This window comes from Saimiri boliviensis, chromosome 8, assembly GCF_048565385.1.
Source record: "Saimiri boliviensis isolate mSaiBol1 chromosome 8, mSaiBol1.pri, whole genome shotgun sequence".
NCBI classification, from domain to species: Eukaryota; Metazoa; Chordata; class Mammalia; order Primates; family Cebidae; genus Saimiri; species Saimiri boliviensis.
The window spans coordinates 120,354,231-120,372,625 of record NC_133456.1 but is presented as its reverse complement, the minus strand read 5'-3'; the positions used below and the strand labels follow the sequence as shown (position 1 = coordinate 120,372,625).

At 39.3% G+C, this 18,395-nt stretch overlaps 1 protein-coding gene and 1 long non-coding RNA gene across 4 annotated transcripts in view; one reads left to right on the top strand and one right to left on the bottom strand.

Annotated features, from left to right (window-relative positions):
• RAB18 (RAB18, member RAS oncogene family) overlaps positions 1-676 on the bottom strand; it is a 36,169-nt gene extending 35,493 nt beyond the window's left edge. For all 3 annotated transcript variants that reach the window (XM_003938399.4, XM_003938398.3, XM_074405152.1), the window contains exon 1: positions 509-676. In XM_003938399.4, the coding sequence (XP_003938448.1) occupies positions 509-576 (68 nt within the window). In that variant the 5' untranslated portion in view covers positions 577-676. The remainder of the gene's footprint in view (positions 1-508) is intronic.
• A 17-nt stretch (positions 677-693) lies between these two features.
• LOC141585474 (uncharacterized) lies at positions 694-17,256 on the top strand. Its single transcript, XR_012519024.1, has 3 exons — positions 694-920; positions 10,584-10,701; positions 14,383-17,256. It is a non-coding gene; the product is annotated as an uncharacterized LOC141585474 (long non-coding RNA).
• Positions 17,257-18,395: the final 1,139 nt, after the last annotated feature.

Below are 18,395 nucleotides of genomic sequence, written 5' to 3'. Positions count from 1 at the left end.
CCAGGAAAGGGACCTAAGACGTCACGAAACTTCCCGAGGACATTATGGATTTAGAGAAGGCCCCACAGAAAGCCTCAAGCGGGAAAGTTACGTCTCCCGGGTCTCGGGGTGTCAGGCATCCTCCTGAACCCCGAGGGGCTCGAGGCGAGGTGCCCCCGGCCGGATTTGGGACCAAACCCACCCGCCACGCCCTGAGCTCCGCGCAGCAAACCCGCCGGCCGATCGGCGGCCCTCGAAACTGTGTTTTCTCGCCGCCACAGGAGGAACAGCGACGCTGAGAACTTAGGCCGGGCAGAGGCCGGGAACCACGCAGGCGCAGGTGGGCGAGGGGCGCAGACGCCGCAGGAGAGCGCGGCCCAGAGGCCCAGGAGGGCGCGAGCTGAGCCGGCCCGAGCCCGGCCCGCGCCTGCCACCGCCGTTTACAGTTCCCGTCGCGGCCCAGGAGACAGCAGCCACCGAGGCAGAAAGAGCCCAGCCACCCTCGTCACGGCCCGCACGCCCGCCTCACCTGGACTTGCCCACCCCACTCTCGCCGATGATGAGGATTTTCAGAGTGGTCAGCACGTCCTCGTCCATCCTCACCCGACTCCGCTCCTAGCCCAGCTGGCGGCCCCGGTGCGCCTCTCAGCCCTTCAGCAGGGGGAGCTGCTGCGCATGCGCGCCGCTCCACGGCTGCCACCTTCCTTTCACACCGGGTGTTCAGGCTGCCGAAGCCCTGGACGCCCCAGTTCCGCCTTGAGGTAGCTCCACGGCTGCGCAGGCCGGAATTTCCGGCGTCTTTCCGGACTGCGTGTTCCTCCCCTGCGCAAGCGCAGGTGGGGAACGCTGCGTGTGACTTTGTTGACTTCTCCATGGTGTCTAGCTCCGCCCCAACCTCAACCTAAGCCTCCTTTCGAGTCAGTGGGAGAACTGTCAGGAAGGTATGAAGCTGTTTTATTTCAGCAGCTGCTCTTAACAGCTGCACTGCGGTGGGAAAAGCAGTGTGCTTGAAGCAGATTATCTTACATTTAGGTCCAACTCTACCTTATAACTGCCTTGTCATACTAGTCCAGCCTTCTGAGCCTTTCTTAATCTCAGAAAGACACAGTAACGCTTCTTAGAACATCTGCTTTTTATCGTTATGAAGATTAAATGAGTTAATTTGCGAAGACAGATTGTTAACCGAAGTGCTCTATAAAAGGTGTGATCAGGTATTAATTTGCTGGCTTCCCCTCTGTTGGAGTGGAGAGCACCCGCCACATACTAATTATCTTGAAAGGAAGGTGTAGACTTCAGATAGGTCAGGTGCGTATAAACTTCTGGTGGTACAACTTCAAGCCAGCTCTCTTCGTAGGAACTGCTACATCCAGACTGCAGAAAGTGTATGTCTACACCTTTCCTCCTGCATTAAGTTGTAAATCTTAGTGAAGTTACCAAACCTCATTCACAATACTTAGCACAGTACCTGGTACATGCCAGGCACTCAATAAACATCAGGTCTCTTATTTCCTTATACCTGCAGCTAATGTCATATACAATAGATATTTGATTAAATAATACATATAAATTAAATTTTGAATGTTAGGAAATTAATTTGTTAAATAGCTGGAAACGCTCTTTCAAAAGTTATCCAAATGGCCTCACTTCCTTCAGGTCTTTGTTCAAATGTTGCATTCTTAACAAGGTCTTCCCTGTCCATTCTACTGAAATATGCAAATCCCTCCAGCGTCTCTAGATGTCTTTACATTGTTTTTCTGCATAGGACTTAACCACCCTCTGATACACTATATATTTTACTACTTTGTTAGAAGTCCCACGAAGGCAAGGAATTTTTGTTTTGTCTACTGGTATGTCCTCAATATCTAGAGTACTTCCTGGAACATAATATGTGCTAAGTAAATATATGCTGAATGAATTAATTGAATGAATGTTGTAGAGTTCATTCCTAACCTTAGAGAGTAATGTCACTGAAACAACCTCCACTTCTCATTAAATAGCGCTAGAAACTTTAGTCAAGTCTATCTAGCTTACTTTTCATTATGATAGCAAGACCTTGTTTATGAGGTTTACATTATTGTCAAACTCTCCTGCTGTGGGGTTCCCAGAGCCCTAGAAATCCCTGAAAACCTTTCAGGAGGTTTCAAGATCAAACTATTTTCATAATACGTTTTTTCATGCACTTCTCTCATTATAATATAATGGAGTTTTCCAGAGGATATATATTAATAACGTGTACTAGCAAAACAGATTGAAGGAAGAACGAGTTATGTGAACTTACTGGTTTTCTATTATATTAAGCCAGATATTAAAGGGATTTCCTAAAATGTAAAACATTGCCACTGTTATCAATTTTTTTAACCTAGTTATTTTCATAAACATTTCTATTAACTGGTAATAGGTTTACTATTGTTTTTAAGCAAACTAACATATGTTTAAAAATTTCTCAGTTTTAATTTCTAGTAGGATGAATGAGAGATATAACCTTGTATCTCTTTGGGGTTCTTACAATCAAAAGCTCTTTCTGGTCCTCAATAATTTGTAAGAGTATACAATAATTTGTACAACCAAAAAGTTTGAGAACCATAGCACTGCACTATTCACACCAAGATAAATACAAAAACAAAAACTTCATCAATAAATCCAGGGCTGTCTCTTGCAACCTGTAACACTGTTGATGAACTTTAGCAATATCATTTTCTCTTGGATATTTTCCATCTCTTGGCCATTTCCTCTCTTACTTTTTTTTATTTTTTTTTTTTAAGAGTTGGAATATTACTGTGTTTCCCAGGCTGGAGTCAAACTCCTGGGCTCAAGGGAACTTCTTGCCTTAGCTTCCCAAGTGGCTGGGACTACAGTCACATTCCACCATGCCTGGTTTAAGGAGGAGTTCATTTCATTATTTAGTTATTTGGGTGAAAACTTGGGGATTTGAGAGAGAAGGGTTAGAAGTAAAGTCTGTGGGAGAGGTAGCTGAAATGTCATTTTGACCACTTGGGTGGGATTTTAGCCTACGATTAGAGGGCTCACAGTCAAGAGCTGGAGTAGCCACTTTAGGCTTTGCAGTTTGACACAAGCAGTGCTGTCTGAGGGCCCATGGGACAGTATAGCCGGGCTGAGAAGGTGGTCATTGTTCTGTTATCTCCATTTGACTTCAGACCCATTTTCTCACCTTCTCTATTATAATCCACACAATATCACCTTCTACCAAGGAACTTATTTTACAGCAGAAGTGTGGCCATGGGCTCATGCATGCTTTTGGACTTCACTGGTGTTATCACCAGACCACAGCACGGGAAATAGCTAGTCTGATAGACAGTGGGATGGCCCAATGCCCACTCAGTTAAGGTTCCAGCAGGGAGATAATACTCTATAAGGTGGCACTGTTGCTCTATAAGCTGTAGTAAAAACTTCAAACCTGCAACCTACATTTACAAAACACAACATGGTCAATGCGTTGTTCCCCATTGACAGCACGTAAGTTAAAGTGATATGTTTTCGATCAGGTTTTGGAAATTTCTCCATATGCCATGTTTCTGAGGCTTATTATAAGTAGTTATTGAATTTGTTCAAAGGCTTTTTCTGTATCAATTGAAATGAACATGTGGCCTGTTAATATGGTGAATTTTACTGTATTGATTTTTGACTATTGAACCAGCATTACATTCCTAGATAAACCCTAGTTCGTTTTGTGTACTATTCTTTATATGTATTACAGGATTCAACTTGCTAATATTTTCTTTTTTCTTTTTTTTTTTTTTTGTTTTTGCTTTTTCTTTTCTTATTATTTTTTTTTATTGCATTTTAGGTTTTGGGGTACATGTGATGAACATGCAAGATTGTTGCATAGGTACACACTTGGCAGTGTGGTTTGCTGCCTTCCGTCCCCTCACCTGTATCTGTCATTTCTCCCCATGCTATCTCTTCCCACCTCCCCACCCCCAACTTGCTAATATTTTCTTAAAGATTTTTATGTCTATGTTTATAGGAATTATTGATCTGCACTTTTGTCTATATTTTCTTTTTTCTTCTTCTTCTTCTTTTTTTTTTTTTTTTTTTTTTAGATAGGGTCTGACTCTGTTGCTCACGCTAGATTGCTATAGCGCAGTCACAGTTCACTGCAGTCTTGACCTCCTGGTCTCAAGCGATCCTCCCACCTCAGCCTTTCCAGTAGCTAAGACCACAGGCCTGCACCACCACACCTAGCTAATTTGTTTGTTTGTTTGTTTGTTTGTTTGTTTTTGTAGAGACAGGGTCTTATTATGTTGCCCAGACTGGTCTCTTGCTCCTGGCCCCAAGTGATCCTCCTACCTGCGCCTCCCAAAGTGCTGGGACTACAGGCATGAGTCACCACGCCCAGCCTACTGTCCATTGTCTTTGTCTAGTTTTGGTATCGGTGCAATGATGACCTCATAAAGTTAGTCAGGGAGTCTTTTCTTTTCTATTTTCTAAAAGAGATTTTGGAGAATTGACCTAAACTCAAACTTAACTCTTCCTTAAATGTTTGTAAAATTTACCAGTGAAAGCATCTGGATCTGGTGCTTTATTTTTTGGAAAGTTGTTATTGATTTAATTTCTTTAGAAGTTGCATGGAATTGGCCTTATTCCTTCTTTGTATGTTTTGTAGAATTTACTGCCAAAACTGTTTGAGCCTGGAGATTTCCTTCTCAGAAAATTTTCAACTGAGAATTGATAATTTACAATAGTCACAGGACTATTGGATTATCTATTTTAACTTGGTCAGTTTTGGTAGATTGTGTTTTTTAGAAATTATTCTTGTTCAACTAAGCTGTCAAGTTTATGTGAGTGAAGTTGTTTATTATCCTTTTAATGTATGCAGGGTATGTAGTGATTTCCCGTGTTTCTTCCCTGATGTTGATAATTTGGACTTCACAGTTTTTTTGTGTGTTGCTCTTGCTAGACAGGGATTTATCAAATTTATTGATCTTTTCAAAGAACCAACTTTTAGTTTTATTTACTTTTCTCATTATTCTGTTTTCAATTTTATTGATATCTATTCTTATCTTTTTTATTTCCTTCTCACTGCTTGCTTTTGGTTCTTCCAGTCTTACATAAGGAAGTTTGGTTGATTTGGCATCTTTCTTCTAATAAAAGTATTTAATAACAAGATTTCCACTAAGCACTGATTTAGCTGCATCCTACAAATTTAAATATGATATATTTTTATTTATTTCATAGATTCCTGTAACTTCCCCCTCTTCCATTATGGCTGTCTTATACATTACATCTACAGTCATTGAAATCCCCACCAGACATTGAAACCATCCAATGGATTCACCTTGCCTGCTGCCTAGACAGAGCCAATTTATCAGGACAGGGGAATTGCAATGCAGAAAGAGTCATTCACGCAGAGCTGGCTGCTCCTGAGTCCAAGCAATCCTCCTGTCTCAGCCTCCAGGGTAGCTGAGACTACAGGCATCTACCACCATACCTGGCAATAATTTCTGTTAAATAAAAATGATAGGAGGTCACTTTTTTGAACTAAGCTTTTGCTCTAGGACCCAAAAGACCAGACTAAAAATCAAAATGGAGTCATCTGTGCTACAGTTCCATGTCACCAAACCCAAACTAAATTGTTATCTGACCTTCAGAGAAATCACAAGAGACATAACAGCAACCTTCAATCCATATAATAATGAAGTTTCCTCTGCTTAAATCCTTACACGAAACAAGTAGCCTAAGAAATCTTATACTGTTTTCCATAGTGGCTGTGCTAATTTATGTTTCCACCAACAATAAGAGTTCCCTTTTCTCCACATCCTTGCCAGTGTCCGGGTTTTATTTTGTTTTTTTGTCTTAATAGCCATTTAAGTGGGGTAAGATAATATCTCCTTGTGGTTTTGATTTGCATTTCCCTGATGATTTGTGATGCTGAGCATTTTTTCAGGTACCTGTTAGTCATTTGTATGCCTTCTTTTGAGAAATACCATTCGTGTCTTTTTCCCACTTCTTAAGGAGATTATTTTTTTTTTACTACTGAGTTGTTTGAGTTCCTTGTACATTCTGGACATTAGTCCCTTGTTGGATGAATAGTTTGTAAATATTTTCTTTCATTCATCAGGTTCTCTTGATTGTTTCCTTTGCTGTGCAGAAACCTTTTAATTTAATATTACCGTATTTATTTATTTTGTGTTTTATGCCTGTGCTTTTGAGGTCTTTACCATAAAATCTTTCCCTACACCAATGTCCTGCAATATTTCTCCCATGTTTTCTTGTAGTAGTTTCATAGTTTTGGGTCTTGAATTAATCTTTAATCCATCTTGAGTTGATATTTGTATACGGTGAGAGATGGTTCCAGTTTCATTCCTCTGCACATGGATATACAATTTCCATAGCACGATTTATTGAAGAGGGTGTCTTTTCCATAATATATATTCTTGGCACTTTGGTTAAAATTCAGTTGGTTATAAATACATGAATTTATTTCTGGGTTCTCTATTTTGTTCCATTGATGTAAGTGTCTGTTTTTATGCCAATACCATGCTGTTTTGGTTACTATAATCTTGTAATGTATTTTTAAGTCTGGTAGTGTGCTTCTAGCTTTATTCTTTTTGCTCAGAATAGCTTTGGCTATTCAGGTTCTTTTTTGATTGCACATAAACGTTAAGATTTTTTTTTATTTCTGTGAAAAAATGATACTGGTATTTTGATAGGGAATGCATTGAATCTATAGATTGCTTTGGTCAGTATGATGATTTAAACAATATTAATTCTTCCAATCCATGTGCATCACATGTCTTTGTGTCCTTTTCAATTTCTTTCATCAGTATTTGGCAGGTTTTCTTATAGAGCCCTTTCACTTCCTTGGTTAAATTTATTCCTATGTATTTATTTTATTCTGCAGTTATTGGAAATGAGATTGTTTTCTTTATTGCTTTCTTAGCTAGTTCATAATTGGTGTATAGAAATACTACTGATTTGTGTATGTTCATTTTTTTAACCTGTAATTTTAGTGAATTTTTTTTTACCAGATCTCAGAGTTTTTGGGTGGAAAAACTGAAACTCGAACTTCCTAATGCTCCTGCAATCCCACTACTGGGTATTTATTCAAAGGAAAAGAAGTCAATTTATCAAAGGGATGCCTTCACTCTTGTATTTATTGCAGCACTATTCACAATAGCAAAGACACAGAATCAACCTACATGTCCATCAACAGATAAATGGATAAAGAAAACATGTTACACGTACACAATAGACTATTACCAGCCATAAAAAATAATGAAATTCTGTCATTTGCAGCAACATGGATTGAACTGGAGCTAATTATGTTGAGTGAAATACACAAGGCTCAAAAAGGCAACTATCAAATGTTCTCACTCATATGTGGGAGCTAAAACAGTTGATCCCAAGGATGTAGAGTATAATGATAGATACCAGAGGCAAGGAAGGCTATGTGCTGGGAGTAAGGGAATAAACAGAGATTAGTTAATGGAACAAACATATATTTAGATAAAAGGAATAAGGTCTAATGATCGATAGTGGAGTAGGGTGACTATAGTTAACAACTATGTATCATATATTTCAAAGCAGCTAGAAGAGACAATTTGAAATGTTCTCAAAATATGGAAATGATAACTACTCAAAATGATGAAGACCTGAAATGCCCTGACTTAATTATTATACATTCTGTGCATGTAACAAAATATCATACATACCCAATAAATACAAATATTATATATCAATAAAAAATTTTAAAACGTATTCAAAGTAGCCTGAAGTATCCTGATATTAACTAATCAGTTATTTTTCTGTTGTTCTCTCTCCGTGTCCCAGGCTAACAACAAAAACCAATAGCTTTGCAATGACTAATGTGCTCTTTGTTCTTTGCTTCTGTTTTCTGCAGCTCTTCTCTGTCTGTAAAGCCAACCTCTTCTTCTCAGCTCATCAGAACATTTATTCTGTTTTATGGAATGAAGTATTGCCCTATTCTAGAATTGCAATGAAGCTAATTGAAATCTTTAAAGTTGTCATAATTTTGATCTTCGATATTTCAAAATCTGCATCATCTCAGCACTGGAATCTACTTATTGTCTTTTTAAGTTGTCCCTCATTCTTTGTAAACTGAATAATTTTTTATTACATTCTGAACAGTTTATATATTGTGTTATGAGAGTTTGAATCTTATTTAAACCCTATGCAGAATGTTGACATTTTGTTTAAGCAAGGAGCCTACCTGACTGGGTTCAGGAAACAAATTTCAACCTACCTATTTCAAGTTTCAACAGTTTTGCAGGGCTATTTGATCTCTCCAATGTATGCACTACCCAGTGGCCAATTCGGCATAAGAGCAGTCATCTTTGGTATGCTGAATAGGATCGGACCCAATTGTGTGAGCTTGGTAATTAATCCTTGATAGTTACCCCTGCTCTGCCATGAATGTTTATAACCGAGCCCATGTCCATGGGCTCAGTCATGATAGAGTCAGGAGGCAGACAAATCCAAGACAGACAGGGGCAGGTCCTAGTGGAAACCCAGCCTTCAAGCCAACGACAGTATTGGGTAAATCCTCAGACCAGATTGAAAACTTCTCTTCCCATTTGGCACACTTTCCTCTGATTGATCTCCATCCTTCACCTGTTTTAGATAAACCTACCCTTTCCTAATTGGTTTTCTACACTGCTGTGGCCACCTTTGAGTGGTGCCTTTGTTTTAGTCTTTTTTTGCATACTCACAAATCTCCCCATTCTGAGTCCATAAAAGCCCCAGACCCAGCCACACTGAGAGAGAGACCACCCAACTTTGGATGAAGGATCACTCTCACATTCCCTATCTGCTGAGAACTGTTTCATTGCTCAGTAAAATTATTCTCCACCCTTCTCACCCTTCAATTGTCAGGGTAACCTCATTCTTCTTGGATATGGATCAAGAACTCAGGACCCAACAGAGGTACAAAGAAGGCTGTAATATTGTGGCCCTCTGCCCTCCACCATCAACTCAATTATATTTTCAAAGGAGTATCTATCTATTTAGGAATAGGCTACCTCTCCCTCCCCCAAACCAACAATGAGCCAACCCAGCACCATATCAAAATCCCTTGCCCTGCTGTTCTCATGTAAGGGTACTCATGGCAAGCATGCCTATGGCTCCAGTGCACAAGGAGGTGTTGGCAAATACATACCATGGGAAGTCTAGGCCCCTACCTAACTCTCCTATCTACAGCATCTGGAGAGTCGGGGCTTCTCTATTCACAGTGCCACGGTTTCTCAGTGCATTATAGATCAGGCCAGCTGGCTGGAATCTGCTTCCGGCTTCACCCCTGCCAGCCCCATTGCCTGGGGGCTGTGTCCTGTTCTTTTTCTCTAGTTTTGGGATAATTCTTAGAACAACCTGGCTCTGTTTCTAATATTCCCACTGCTCCTGTTTCAAAGCATGCTTCTATCCTTGTCTTTTAGATTAGCTTCTCCTTGCTGATAAACTGAACTGAATCTGTCCACATCTGTTTTGGTCTTTTGTTGATAGGACAATTCTCCCACTTTCTATTTATGATACTTTTGTATCTGCCTTTTTCCTTAATGCATTGACTAGCATATTAGAAAAAGTAAAATATTAGTGACAATAACATGCATCACTTTTTTTCCTCTAATTTTAATGAGAATATCTGCAGAGCTTCACCTATGGTTTGTCATTTCTGATAAGTTATTAATCCAATATATTATGTTGGATTTTGAAATGGATTTGTTATATTATTCTATCCTAAGATTCATCTTGATTCATCTTGGTAAGTCATTCCTTTATATACTGTTAAATTGTATTTTCTGACATTTTACTTATGAGTTTGCATATGCAGACATTGTTTTAAGATAATCATTGATATAGTGTACACACAATTCTTTATGGAAGGCTAAGTAGCTATTGTTTCCTATTACCCCAAATCTATTTATCCTGGTTCAGTTAACACACTCCTATTTTCCTTGGGAAACCTCTCTCTTAATATCCATTGAAAGAAGCTGATCTCCTATCTCACCAATTCCAGAGGGTGCCCATCAAAAATGTCCAGCCAGATGATTCTTATCAATGGGAAAATAAATGTCCATATTGAATTCTGCCACTTACAGAGCTTGGGAGGAGTTACACAAGGAAAGGATTACAGAAGAAAGAAGGAAATTGCAAAGTGTTTGCCAGTTCTTCAGTACTACCAGGGGTAAACAAGTGGTCTAGCAAAGTGATGAATGTGTTTTCAAACATGCAGAAGGTGGACAGACCTCAACATGAGGAAGGAGCAGACAACTCATAGCTCTACCCTATAACTAAATAAGATCTAATTTAGGAGAGAGCTAAAGGTGAAGGGACTGGAAATTCAGGGAATAAGAGGGGATACTGAGAGAGAGGATTGCTTAGGCTGTGTGATGACAAATTGCAGCTTGGGAAAAGATGCCCATACAGATTGGGAACACATTCTGAAGATGTTATGGCTAGAAGACTTTTAAGAAAAGAGGAATCTAATATGTAATTTCGAATTTGTTTATGTGGCTGCAGTAAAAACCCCATTCATTGATTCAGACCCTTGGTAACATCTGCTATTTTAGCTACCCTGCTACCCACCTGTTTGATTGATTGATTGATTTTATTGATTTATTTTGAGACAGGGCCTCACTCTGTCACCCAGGCTGGAATGCAGTGGTGTGATCTCAGCTCACTGCAGCCTCTGCCTTCTGGGTTCAAGCGACACTTCTGCCTCAGCCTCCTGAGTAGCTGGAATTACAGGTAGGCACCACCACGCCCAACTAATTTTTGAATTTTTAGTAGTGACAGTGCTTCACCATGTTGCCCAGGATGGTCTTGGACTTCTGACCGCAGGTGATCCACCTACCCTGGCCTCCTAGAGTGCTGGGATTATAGGCACGAGCCATTGCACCTGGCCCCCACCTGCTTTACAATGTGCCTAGGTACAAACCAAACAGAGGTGAAAGGATACCATCGCTTAGTAAGCCAAAGACACTAAGTTGATTCAGTTATTTTAGCTTCAGTTTTCTTTTAATGATGATACATGTCTTGCTGATTTGGGGCCAGACACTTAAACTGTAAAATGGAAAAATGTGACACTCCTGTAAAAAATGACCATGGCTCTTCTGATATGGCTAACTCTGACACATAAATCATAATTGCTACTTGTCCCAGCTGTGATGTGGGTTAAAGAGTAGTAAAACTTGAAGTCAGATGATAGGCTGTATTCTCAAGAAAACTACTGAACTTTTTTTTTTTTTTTTTTTTTTTTTGAGACAGAGTCTCGCTCTGTTGCCCAGGTTGGAGTGCAGTGGCTCTATCTTAGCTTGTTGCAACCTACACCTCCCAGGTTGAAGCTATTCTCTTGCCTCAGCCTTCCGAGTAGCTGCAATTACAGGCGCCCATCACCACATCTGGTTAATTTTAAAAATATATTTTTAGTAGGGACAGGATTTCACCATGTTGACCAGGCTGGTCTTGAACTCCTGACCTCAAGTGATCAGCCCACCTTGGCCTCCCAATATGTTTGGATGACAGGCTTGAGCCACCGTGCTTGGCTACTTAACATTTCTTAGTTTGTTTTCTCTTGTGTAAAATTTGGGAAAATAACTTTCGCACAGAGATTCTGTGAGACCTAAATGAAAGGATGTATTTGAAGCCAGTCCTTTATCAGACAGCATATAGTAAATAGTCAACAAATATTAACTCTTTTTCTTTTTTATCATCCATATTAAGGTATATAGAAATCTTTTATAAATTACAAAGTGGCATACAAATAATTGTTTTAAAAAAAATAGTAATAAATAATATTTGTTGACTGATTATTTGCAAAGCAGATTCCTTCCTAACAATTAATTTCAAGAAGTAGGAAGTATTTTTGCACTATAAGTTAAATTAATGGTTTTAGTGCAGTGATTTTTTAACTGGGAGCAATTCGGCCTCCCGAGGGTCATTTGGCAATGTCTGGGGACATTTCAATAATCATATGTTGGGGAATTCTAATGTCCTCTAATAAGGACAGGACAGAAATGCTGTTAAATATCCTACAATACACAGGACAGGCTCCCACAACAAAGAATTATCCAGCTCAAAATGTGAGTGGCCCCACTGTTGAGAAACAGTTTTGGTGGCAAGGCAAGATAATCCGGTTAGTCTTGATATCAATATTGTTGAGTGCCTACACACACATCAACATCTCTTAACCTTAAAGTTCCCCTCCTTAGCCTGTGAACCCTTAAAAAGAATGAGAAAATTCACTTCTAAGGTGACCCTGTTCTTAGATGTTCAGGAATATCAACCATGAGCCTGTAATACCAATGCAAAGCTTGTGTACTGCCCCAGGAAAGTCAAGAGAACTCTCTCACTAGAACTCTCCTACACACCCCATTAAAAGGTGCATTATATTTTGTACAGTGTTACCACCTTTAAAACCTGTACAGTCCTGCCTGTCTTAAGCAGTTAATGAAATTCCACAGTACTGAGCTCATTTTATGATTCAACAATGTGGATGGAGCTCTTTCCGGTAGAGAAGGTAATTGCTTCAGAGTAAGAACCTGCCTTCCCAGCAATCCTGAATCTTAATTTTAGAAATCAGAATGAGATGATTCAGGGCTAGTGAAAAGATTGTTCAGAATCATTTCTGTTATTGCTAAGTAAATGTTCTTCCTGGCTATGAATCTAACAGAGGGTGGAACTAGTAACCTGGGGCAACGAAGCTATTGGTATTGTGCTGTTCAGCTTCTTCATCTCCCACTGTCCATGCTACTCCTGCTGCGGTCTTATCCCTGGCTTCATGATAGAACCCAGAGGTCCTACAACAAAGTTAGAGCGGGTCAAGGGCAAAGGAGGCTGGGAAAGCTGTGTGTAACAAGCAGCAGAGTTGCTCTAGAATGCGGTGATAATTATTCTATAATTTACTTTGTATTTTCACAACACATTACTTTTGGAATTTTTTGTTTTTGTTTGTGTGTGTGTGTGTGTGTGTGTGTGTGTGTGTGTGTGTATTTGGAGAAAAAGTCTCACTCCGTGGCCCAGGCATAAGTATAGTGGCATGATCTAGGCTCAGGGCAACCTCTGCCTCCTGGGTTCAAGCAATTCTCCTGCCTCAGCCTCCCTAGTAGCTGGAACTACATGGATGCACCACCACATCCGGCTGATTGTTGTATTTTTCATAGAGACAAGGTTTCACCATGTTGACCAGGCTGGTCTCAAACTCTTGACCTCAGGTGATCCACCTGCCTTGGCCTCCCAAATTGCTGGGATTATAGGCTTGAGCCAATGCACTCAGCCCAACACATAACTTATTTGATCTTTCCATCAACCCAACAATGTAAATAAAATAAATATCTTTATCCCTAATTTACAGATTAAAAGAAAAAAACCCTATAAAGGTTAAATGTCTTACTTTAAATCCTACAACTATTAAGTATCTAGAGAGCCAGATGCGGTGGCTCATACCTGTAATCCCAACTTTTTGGGAGGCTGAGATGGGAGGATCACTTGAGCCCAGGAGTTCGAGGCCAGCCTGAGCAATGTTGGAAGATCCTGCCTTTACAAAAAAAAAAAAAAAAAAAAAAAAAAAAAAAAAAAAAAAAATTAATTAGGTCAACCTGGTTCCAGTTACTCAAGAGGCTGATATAGAAATCTCGCTTGAACCCTGGAGTTTGAGGCTGCCATGAGCTATATGATTACACCACTGCTCTCCAGCTTGGGCAGTAGAACAAGACCCTGTCTCAAAAAAAAAAAAAAAAAAAAAAAAAAAAGTATCTAGGATCCAAGCCTTCTGTGATAGTAAATACCGAGTGTCAACTTGATTGTATTGAAGGATACAAAGTACTGTTCTTCAGTGTATCTTTCAGGGTGTTGCCAAAGGAAATTAACATTTGAGTCAGTGGACTGGGAGAGGCAGACCCACCCTCAGTCTTGGTGGGCACCATCTAATCAGCTGCCAGCATGGCTAGAATAAAGCAGGCAAGAGGAGATGGAAGAGCAGACTTTGTAAGTCTTACGGCCTTCATCTTCCTCCCATGCTGAATACTTCCTGCCCTCAAACACCAACTCCAAGTTCTTCAGCTTTTGGACTCTTGGACCTACACCAGTGGTTTACCAGGGACTCTTGGGCCTTTGGCCACAGACTGAAAGCTGCATTGTTAGTGTCCCTACTTTTGAGGTTTTGGGATTCAGACTGATCCGCTACTGGCATCCTTGCTCTTCAACTTGCAGATGGCCTATCATAGGTCTTTACCGTGCGATCGTGTGAATCAAACCTCCTGAATAAACTCCCTTTCATACAGATATCCTATTAGTTCTCTCCCTCTAAAGAACACTGACTAATACACCTTCCAACTCCTAAGAGTTCTTTACACTTAGAGTACACGAAAATATAGTTTGTGGTCCTTTCCTTCCAGTTCTCTGCATTTGCTTCCCTTTTCTCTGTTGCAGGAATGCAAAAGAAAACTGGAGATACTGACCTGTTATAACCCGACCTGCAGACTCCAGAAAAGGTGCAGAAATCCTTGACTTAGCCTGCTGGTATTCTCCAAATCAAAAAGTATCTGCCCTGCAGAAATGCCTATGGAAAATCATTCATTTCCTAAAAACTTATTTTCATAACGTAATTAATCATCCTGGACAGATTTTTCAAAATTAGCCATTATTTGTTCTTGCCTAATTTCACCTATTACTCTAATTTAAATCATATTACTGTGATTTAATGTGCTTTTCTTCAGGATTATTATTTTAAACATTTGAAGTCAGCCTGTTCCAAATTAGCAATGTCATGACCTGAATGAAGGTACTTATTTCCTCTGTTAACTCTCTTAGCTATTCATTCTTCCTTGAAAGGATCTTTCGGTTCCCTCAACTTCCTTTTATTTGAATACTCACTGTAATTGTGTTCATAGAGAACATAAGGATCTTTTTTCCCTTTCTGAGAAGGTAGAGCCATCCTTGTTCCAGTTACAGGAAGTTTTAATGAGAGTTTTAGTGTGTGTATGTAAGGAGGTAATTTTATTTTTATTTTTTATTCTTAGAGGAGTTAAAAATTTGACAACCAATTCTTAGTATTACTAAAACTTAGACCTCTTTTTAAAAATCAGTCTCCCTCGATCACACACAAACATACATATATAGCTACAAAATTGTAGCTTGTCTCTAGAACTGTGAAGGATGAAACCAAGAATGAAGTATTCATATAGCAGAAGATGGGCCCTGAATTCAGAATATATACCTTGTAACTTCTGTAAACAAAACCCAAAATTATACTGTTATTCCTTTTTTGCTACTGTACTTTGAAAATTCATAACTTCAAAGGCATAGTAAAACTCTGAGTGAGTAGATGTGATTCATTCATTTCTCCATAACAAAGGAGGCTTCAGCTGGGAAAACAGAAATATTCTGTTCTGGTATCTTCTATCTCTAGGAGAAAACTTTAAAATTATTTTGAAGTCATTATGAATGTAGGAAAATTCAGCACAGATAAAGAAGGGCGAGGATGTCACCAGAAAAGACAGGTAGTGCTTGAGCTCACTAGCCCTTTTGTATGTCAATCCATATCTACTTTGAACTATACCATCCTGACTTCTCTTCTTGTAACTGAATGTTGTTTCTCATCTTCAATTCCTTTTCTTTAAGCAGTAAAAACTTTATCATTACGTGTAATTCCTGCGTCAGTGAGCAAATTTACTGGGACCACACATGCCAAACCAAAAATCAGTCTATCTTGATCACATACAAACATACATTTTTTTATTGTGAAATATTATTCACATATAAAATGTACATGTATAGTTTAACAATTAGTTGAAGAAACATCAGCTGGTGCAACCATCATGTAGGTCACATAATGGACATTTTCTAGCACTGCAGCAACTGACCAGTGCAGTCCTTCCTACTCCCAACCCATCTACCCATTTAAGGTCAAGTTGCTATCCCAATTTAAACACGAATCATTTCCTGCTTTTTTAAATATATAGTTTTACCATATGTACTTTTTTTTCTAAAAATTTTAATAAGATGCATCCATATTTTGTGCAACTTTAATGCATCCAAATTCATCGCTGTATTAGATTCTACTTTATAAAAATACCACCATTTGTCCTTTCTGCTGATAATAACCATGTGCATTGTTTTCAGTTTGAGGCAATTTTATCAGCACTAGTGTGAACATGCTTGTACATGTATCTAGGTTATACCTTGAAGTAAAGCTTCTGAATCATAGGGTAGGCATACCTTAAACTTTACCCATATAGCATTAAACCATCTCCCAAAGCAGTGGCACCAGTTTAAACTGTTATCCATTATACATGTGGGTTCTTGTAGTCCCACATTCCGGCCAACTCTTGGTATGGTGACGTCTCACATTTTTTCAGTCAAATGGTTTAAAGAAAGGTACCATGCCACTTCTCTGTCAATACGAAATTATTTTCCGAAATGTCTTTGATGGTCAGTCTCTACTACCATTTTCAACAAGTAAGCTCCACATACCAAATGTCTAGATATTTAAAGAGTATTCCAAGCCAATAAACAGTGAAATTCAAAAGTCACCTATATGATGATATTGTAAGAGTATCTCACTGTGATTTTAATTTGCGTTTTTCTGATCACTAATGAGATCACTAATGAGCCCCTTTCGTGCCTAGTGACCATTTAGATTTCCCCTTTTGTGAAGTGCCTCTCCAGGGTTTTTTGCCCCATTCTCTATGTTTTTTCCATCATAGAAGTTCTCTAAATGTTCTGAATACCATTCCTCTGTCAGTTATACAGTCGAAGACGTCTTCTCCAATACTTTTCCCATATTTTCACTTATTTTACGATGCATTTAGAAATTCTTAATTTCAATGTAAAAAGTAATGAAATGTGGCCGATGGTCGAACAAAGAAATAGTCTATAAAAGCAAACCCAGAGATGGTTCAGATACTGAATTTATCAGACAAGGATTTTAAAATTACTTTAATAGGCCAGGCACAGTAGCCCACACCTGTAATCCCAGCACTTTGGGAGGCCAAGGTGGGTAGATCACAAGGTCAGGAGTTCAAGACCAGCCTGGCCAAGTTGGTGAAACCCCATCTCTATAAAAATAAAAATAAATAAATAATAACTATAATAAATAAGTCAAAGGCTCTAGTTGGTAAAAATGGACACCCAGAATAAAACAGGTGGGCAATATACACAGGGAGTTGGAAATGATTTCAAAAAATTGAAATGTAGAAATAATAAGTACAATAACAGCCATGAGAATCATTCAGTGGACTTAGCAGACTGGACACACAGAAGTAAAAAAAGTTGGTGAGCCTATAGACAAGTACATTGAAATTATCCAAATTAACCTAAACAGAGGTGGGGGGGTGGGGGAAGAAGGTTAAAGAAAGACAGTCTGTGCTCTGTGGGACGATAACAATAGTGGCCTAAAATTGTACATGTCATTAGAGTTTCAGAAGGAAAAGCCAGAGAGTGGAACATGGGAAAAATTGGAAGCAATAATGATTAAGAAATTTCTTTTCTTTTTTTTTTTTTTTTTTTTGAGACAGAGTCTCACTCCATTGCCCAGGCTAAAGTTCAGTAATGTGATCTCAGCTCACTGTAACCTCTGCCTCCTGGGTTCAAGCAATTCTCCTGCCTCAGCCTCCCAAGTAGCTGGGATTATAGGCATGTGCCATGACGTCCAGCCTATTTTTGTATTTTTAGTAGAGATGGGGTTTCACATGTGGCCAGGTTGGTCTCGAACTTCTGACCTCAAGTGATCTGCCTGCCTAAGCCTCCCTAAGTACTGGGATTACAGGCATGAGCCACTGCACCCAGCGGTATCAGGAGTTTTAGAATTGGAATAGACACAGAGAAGAGCAGTTACAGAGGGGCCAGGGTTGGGTCAGTGGAGAAGGAGCTTGACTCTGGCCAGCTTATAAGGGAGCCATATATGGCAAGAAGATGGCTGAATGCCTCTTTGAGGCTGTAGGTCAGAATGCTACTTGTTCTGTGTGGCCAGGCTAGGTGAGTCAAAGCCTTTTTCTTTCTTTATCCATGTTATTCTTGCTGTTCTCGTTTATAATTCGCAGCACATATAGTCCTAGAACATATCCCTTTGCCCCCTTCCAATGATAGCACAGTGGAAACTGTGGGAACTGTCTTCAGTTTTGCAGACGTTTCTCCCCCTTAGTTTCCAGTTTTGTTTCCAGTTTTTGTCCTTTTGTATATCTTCTTGGGTTATCTAATGGGAAAGTTGGAGAGGTCCCATCAGGCACATCTAGCCTGGTTTTCTTCACAACTTTTTATTATGGAAATTTTCATGTAGACAGGGATGTGGGAAGAATTTTACAGGGAACATTCATATATCCACCAAATAATTCAACCTAAAGTATTCTTTTAACTTATTAACAATAAATTTTAACTTGTATACATGCTTTATAATAAATTTTAGTTTAATTCAAGCAGATTCTTATCATGCACATTCTCAGGAC